The sequence below is a fragment of the Pan paniscus genome, chromosome 13 (genome assembly GCF_029289425.2).
Source record: "Pan paniscus chromosome 13, NHGRI_mPanPan1-v2.0_pri, whole genome shotgun sequence".
Classification (NCBI taxonomy): Eukaryota; Metazoa; Chordata; class Mammalia; order Primates; family Hominidae; genus Pan; species Pan paniscus.
The window spans coordinates 59,248,179-59,255,340 of NC_073262.2; the positions used below are offsets into that span (position 1 = coordinate 59,248,179).

The 7,162-nt window shown below is 34.0% G+C and overlaps 1 protein-coding gene across 6 annotated transcripts in view; it reads left to right on the top strand.

The window, feature by feature from the left end:
• The window catches only part of GPD2 (glycerol-3-phosphate dehydrogenase 2), a 150,926-nt gene extending 145,081 nt beyond the window's left edge, over positions 1 to 5,845 (top strand). For 5 of the 6 annotated variants that reach the window (XM_003832714.5, XM_003832713.5, XM_008958134.5 and 2 more), the window contains one exon: positions 2,488 to 5,845. In XM_003832714.5, the coding sequence (XP_003832762.1) occupies positions 2,488 to 2,613 (126 nt within the window). In that variant the 3' untranslated portion in view covers positions 2,614 to 5,845. The remainder of the gene's footprint in view (positions 1 to 2,487) is intronic. The other variant, XR_010109463.1, reaches the window with a different exon arrangement.
• The last annotated feature ends 1,317 nt before the right edge of the window (positions 5,846 to 7,162 follow it).

Here is a 7,162-nt window from a genome sequence, read left to right on the forward strand (position 1 = left end):
CTTGTATTTTGGGGTCAAGACCACATAATTTAAGTATTTCCATTTCCAATTGTTAATTTATTCAAGGCTCTGTTGTTTAATCTTTGTAATCATGCAGGAAATAAATTTTGTTACTTTAACTTCAAACTGGATGCTACATATCGTTTCTTAAAAGAAATTTCAACAAACCCATACATTATTTCTAACTGTCCATATGACTCTGATCATATGAAGAATGTATTGGGTTTCCAAGCAGCTAGGTTTTTTTCTGTAGTGCTTCTTGGGCAGGTATTTCAAATGAATGCCAGGTCTTGCTTGCACCATGGCAATGATGAATGCTGAACATGAAATAAATTAATGCTGGGGATTTTGGTCAATGTCAGCCCTTTCTTCACTGTGTCAAGTTAAACAAACAAGATCAAGGCAAAGGAAATGGTAATTGTCTCTCTGGAGATGAGCTGCAGATAAGAGCATTGTTGAATCTAAATGCAGAAAATTTTCACAGGTTGTGTCCAGCATTACAAAAAAGAATGTTTGGTTCTTTAGCTTACTGTTTAACTAAATACACATTTTAAATTAAATTTAAAATTTATGCTTGGGAATTAAAACACCATTTAATGCATTTTTTGTGTAGTTTTTCTGGAGAATATTTTATTGTTGCCCTCACAATGTTAGAAAACTTTTCTTCAAAGAAATGGCCTGTGCTTCATTTCATGTGTTGTAAATAAACAGCATAATTTAGGGTTGAAAGACATGGCACTTTAGAAACAATAAGAATCTGATTTTATGAATATGCTATGTGGTTTAGGTTTTAAGTAATTTTCTTGAATGCAGTTGAGTTAAAAGCAGGAGATAATTGAAACTATCTGCAGGTTTTCTTGTAGAGTTTTTTTTTTAAATAATTGAGTATTTTTTGTCCAATTCCAAATGAAAGGGACTATTCATGCTTTTACTAAGAACAAATACACAGTGTGATTTTCAACTTTAAAATGCTGACCATATTCCTCATGAAATATATTCACACCCAAATGTTATTTTTTTCTTGTAATATGGTTTCTAGATACATGTAGTGTTTAAAGAAAACTTTGAGTTTTTAGAAGTTGGCACATCATATACTGTCTATGGCTTAAAAAACCTCTAGCTTTGTCAGTTGTGTTAGCTCTGATAAACTTTGCAGGTCTTCCTGGAATCAGAGACAAAGCAATAAACAATAAATTGTTCCGTCTTTAGATGTCAGCATTGCTTATGTTACATCATTCCTCAGATGTAAAGTATATTTGAAGGGTTTTTTTAGTTTTTTTAAATATTTTGCTCTTCTGCAGACTAAGAGCCCATGTTTATCCCATTAAATATATTTTTTGAATATAGATACGGTTTTTCATTAATCTTCACAGAAGGATCACTATAGATATCTCATGGTTATATGACTTTATTTCTAAGTCTGGGTTTTAATGACACTTTTGCATGTAGGAGTCCATCTCTAATAAGCAATAGCTTGTGAAACAGCTTTTAATAAGGTCATGAAATTCTGATCCAGCCCCTTGGCAGATGTCTCTGACTCTTATTCAGAGCTCTTTTTAAGCAACGTGTCTCTATAGGCTAAAAGCTATAACCCTAAAAATATTTTGAGAATTTACATACATACATAGATACATCATATATATATATAATGTGTGTGTATATATATAATGTGTATATATATATGATGTGTGTGCATGTGTGTATATATTTATATGATGAATAGCTAAATCTTTTCTTTTTAAAACAAATAAAAAAGATTAGGGAAGTGAGATCAAGAAGAGCAAATAGTTGAAACCACATCAAACTTGAAAAGGAAAAAAATCCCTATGCTCATAATTGCAAAGTGCCTTCCAGATTAAAGGCCTTTGCCCGCTGCCTGCGTGTAATTTCAAGACTAATTCTGATTTTATCCATTGGATAAAAATGAATTAGCTAAAATCTGGGCTGTAGAGTGCTTTTAATTCTTAAGGTAGATCTCTGGGTCCATTTTCAAGGAATTAAATGTAAATTACGTTAAAAAGTCTTTAAGGAATTTGGATTTAGGGGACTCGAAGTTGTCAAGTACAGTAACATTTAAAAAAAGGGTAGACAAATATAGGTCATGGTTTGTCTTTGTTCAATCCCTGAGATTCCTTTTTAAGATTTTAAATGGAATTAAAGATCCAATATTTGAAGTTGCTAAAAAAAAAAAAAAAGTGCCTTGAGCACATTAAAGGACAAAAAATGATGCATTAAGATTTGCTTTTAGAGGCAGGCTGATTTACTAGATGGATGTACGTTTTGTGGCAGTGTTGAAATACCTGCCTCTTCCCCTCTTTTGGAAACGTTTAAAAATTAGACTCTTCTTATCTGAGCTGTAGTACTTGTTAAGGTTTTTGATGGAGCACTTAATTACCTCTGTCTGCTGCAATTCTAACGATTATGATGCCATGAAGAAGAGAGTAAGTTGGCCTGCGTTCTGAATCTGTTGCATATTTTCTCTTTAAGCTGATGAGTGCTATTCAAAAAGGAAGGGTATCTGGAAGCCGGCTTGCTATACTAATGAAAACTGCAGAAGAGAACCTCGACAGAAGAGTTCCAATTCCAGTGGACCGTAGTTGTGGAGGATTGTGAGTCTGGGCAGTAAATCCACAGCCAACAAACATAGAAACGACAAATCACCATGTAACAACCAGAGATGACTGAAACCACTCTAAAATAATGAATGTGGATAGCTGCCTTTTTTAACACTAGAAAACATTCCAAAACTTTAAGGTGTTGGTTCATTTGCCAGCTTTATTTGCTGTACTTTATTTGTATTTGCCATTCAGTCTAGCTTTTAAGTATATTTTTTCTTTTTCTCATTTTCAATGCACATTAGTTTTGCATCTGTTTTGTGACCTGTTAGATGTGACACATTCTCTTTTTGTTTATTCCCTTATTCTAAATGAGTTCTAAAAACAGAATATTTTGGCAAAAATTGAAAAAAGTTGGAGACATTTTGTGACACGCATACAGATAGCATGTGTTATTAAAAAGAGTTGCCTATTGAAATGATCGTGTTTCTGGAGAAATTAAGCTTATAGACAGCATGTGTTATTAAAAAGAGTTACCTATTGAAATGATAGTGTTTCTGGAGATTTCTCAGCCCCATCTTCCTCCAGCTTGTCTACCTTCCTCATGCAAACAATATTCCACATTTTTATATCTAGAGCATGACTGGCTAACTGGAGAGGGAAGGAAAAGTTTAGATCTGGTTACTGGAGCAAGTCTCAAAGAGAAACTCTGAAAGCTTCCAGAATCACAGGTATAAGATAAGGATAGCATTGACATTTGCTGGGAGTTACAGTGATAGTTTCATCTCAGCAGTTCATTTTTTTCTTCAGTCACTGCTGGTTTTCTTTGACTATTATAGTTGCCAGGAAGATCCTTGCTCTTCTTACTTTAAAACCAGCATTTAAGTGGCAATTTGGATGTAATAGGATGAGACCAAATTTATCTAATTATTACAGTAGTAATACATTTAAGAGTTAAAAATGTGTTTTTATATATCCACATATGATAACAAAAGATTCAATTCCCAAGCCTAAATTTTGAAGCATGTGGTATTGTCAAATCTAGCTTACCATCTTTTTTGGGGGTACTTGCAACCATAGTAAAGGAAGATAGAATAGACTTTAGTTAACTTTAATTATAATTATATGTTAAATAAGGCACATAACCAGTTTCCAAGGTCATCATGGTTGCTTAAAGTCTTTCCCCTTCTGTACTCCATGGAAATATTCTCAGTAAACCAAAAACAAAAATGGAAAAATAATCACCAACCCCCATCCCGACACACACACAGAGTCCAAAGCAAAAGTCAGTGTGTATTGAATTTAACAAGTAATGCAGTTTGGGATGCTTTTGCTACATTTTGGTGGCATTTTAACTAGTTATCTGAATATTTATTAATCGTACTTCCTCTTGTAAAGTTAACTACTTACTTTTTTGTTGTTTTTTTAACATCAGGTTCTGCATCTAATAGGAGATGTAACACTTTATTTCATGGCAGGTTTTTATTGCAGAGACTTGAAGTCTTAGTTTTTTAAACTGGCACATAAAACACTTTTTGCTGTTATTTTTATTTATGTCAATACTGCAGAGTATCTTTACGCCTTATTCAAGTGGATTCTGAGCCTGTATGTCACTATGTAAACACTGGAGGTTCACTCACCTACGCACTCACCCACCACCTCTGAAAGAAACAGAAACTGCAGAGAAAGACAGCATCTTAGCTCATTTTGTTTTTAAATGAGGTTTCAGACGCTTGCCACTTCCTAAGGGAAATCCTAAAACAGAGCAAGTGATGCTCCCAGGTATCACTGTGAACTTTTTTCTTTCAAAGTGTGAATTTTTACACTGGCTTTTTCATTTTTTTAAAGTAATTGAAGCTTGTGGCTTTACAACTTAGTGTTTTTTGCTATCCAGATAACAAGTTTCATTGTTTAGAACCCAGTGACACTTAATAGGTAGATAAATTGTCCTTTAAAATATCCCAGATGATATACACAATATGGTACATTTGTGCTCTCTCTCTCTGTTTTTCTCTCTTTCTCTTTCTAGTTAGATCAAGATAACGATGACTTGTACCCTCCCTGATTCTGTTACAGTAGGGCCCGGGCAGATCTGTGTTTGTTAAACAGGCCTTGTTTGTGCATGCTTTGCTATGAATGAAGTTCCTTTAAGGACAAAGAAAAGCACACTTTTCTTCTTTTGAGCATATCTGCTTTTACTTTAAATCTGCTAATTTCTAAAATGTAGAGTCCTTCACCAATCCCAGAGACTCAATTTGGAAATGAACTGATTTCAAGCCGTTACTGTGAATAAAGCACCCCAGCATTTTGTATAAGCTCTTAATTAAACCTGTACAGCTTCTTTACCTGATTTAAGAAAGGGAGACAAGCAATAGGGGGGAATAAGCTTCTTCAAAATTCATTCCAAGCACAAAAGAAATTTTTTCCCTTTGCATATAAACTTGACATCAGTTGATTCTGTTGGGGTCGGGGTGGGTATGCAGGGATTGCCTTTTATTATCAAGTGATTTATTTCAAGAGCCTTTGAGGGGATTCAGGTGAAGGAACCCCCATCTGTGCTGGAGAGTTGGATACTCCTTTAAATAGCCCCCACCACAGTCATAACAATAATGATAATGCTGGATTATTTGTTAAGCCAAGGTTGTCTGCCTCATATCCATCATGCTGTTTGCAATATTCTTGCTTTCAATCAATTTATACTGAGTGTAACTTTAGGATTTCTGCTATTAAATGCATGCTCTCTAACCTGCTTCAGTTTCTGGCTTTGCTTTGTCTGTTTCAAAATATGTAGCTTCCTCTTTTGTACAACAAAAAACTAATTCTCACTTTTACTAAATATACTGTAGGAGTCATCATTGATGTTATTTTTCTCTTATGTATCTGTAAAGATTTTTGGCATATGAATGTAATATTAAAGTCAATGATGCTATAACTTGCGATGTTTGCATCATGTCAACCTTTCTGAAGGAGTGAAAAAGCCCTACTATGTTTTTAAATAGCAAATGTAAGCTCAGTGCTAGAGTGGATATACACACCGCATGTTTTCATATGTGGCACTTTTATGTATCGTGTTGGGTTATTGTTCTAGACTGGACTGTTAAATACTATGTTTGAGGCTGGGTTGTCATTTTTATAACTGTCTTGGTGTTTTATGGCCATTATTTATTACTTTTCATACACAGAATGAGCTGCATGCATTTATAGAGCAATAGGAGGATGTATTTAATGTGCCTTGTTTTTAACTGAATAAGAACTGGAAGCATGAATCAATAAAACTGATCAAAATGGTCTATTTGCTAGCATTTTGATGTTACTTGCAGTCAGATAACTTTGATTACTGTTGAAGTTTAAAAAAAGTTTGAAAATATTTTTACAAACTGTGTTTTTGATGACACAAAAGTGAAATATCTACAGAGATAGATGTAATTTTATAAGACTGCCAGAATTATTTGTATTAATTTGTTGCTGTAGCCTTTAGGGCATGACTTCTGTATTTGTGCAATCCTATTCTACAATTACATTCATCCTATTATAACTCAGTTGAATTCTTTTTTCCTTTTCTTTCCTTATTTATTTATTTATTTTTTTTAATCTACCAGAGCCTTTCAGCCTAAGTGTTCCCAGGCACACTGATGAATTTTATCATAACTAAAATCAATAGAAATGAATGGGAAAGATTACATAATCCATTTTGATCATCTTACATGTCAAGTTAGTGCAGGGTTGCCAAGTGTTGATAAATGCTCTGACAGAAAAAAATGCTATATATTTTCATTGTCAGTAAATCAGTAAAGCTGTTATCAGTTTTAACACAAATTTTATAATGCCCATGTTATTTTATGGGGTTTAATTTACACACGTAGATGGAGTATATTCTCCATTTGTGGTTTAGATGTGCTGCCTCCTGGTTCTGCATGCCCAAAGGCATGTGTGAGCTTCTGAAGGTTCTTTGAAATCGTATAGAATACCCCAAAGCAAGGGTTCCCAGACAGACTTGGAACAAGAAACTGTTCAGTGCCTGGAAAAAAATACATGGCAGCTTAAAACATTTTATGTTGATCTAGCTTATCAAATCTGTTAGTGCTTTAAAATTTTTTAATATCTAATTTATCAAAATATTGCTCCCAATTGTATAAAATGTATGGTCATCAAAAAAATATGATACTAGCATCAATATTTTACTATCTTTGTCAACACTGTACTGTCCCTGGTGTCAGATTTCACCTGATGACATTTGACTTATGAAGGAAGGAAACAACGAAAGTTTTAAATTGATCTGGCACCCTCATAGTGAAACAAATTCTGTATAGGAGACAGAGATGATGAGCTTTTTGTGCATGTGTTTTGTATTTTAGGTCTCTAATTAGCTGCCTAACTTGTGAAATACAGGCACAGAACATGATGTATTGAGCCTTGATGATACCAGAGGTAGTCCTGTGGGTCCTGGGCTCTTTGCAAAAAGTAATAGATATCTTTATATTTTGTTAAATACCTGGTCCAGAATAATAAGACTCATGTGATCTAAGCAAAATACTACTTTAGCAGAATTATCAGGACCATCTTTGTTCTCCACATTTGGCATTTGAATTGCATTGCTCAGCGTACCC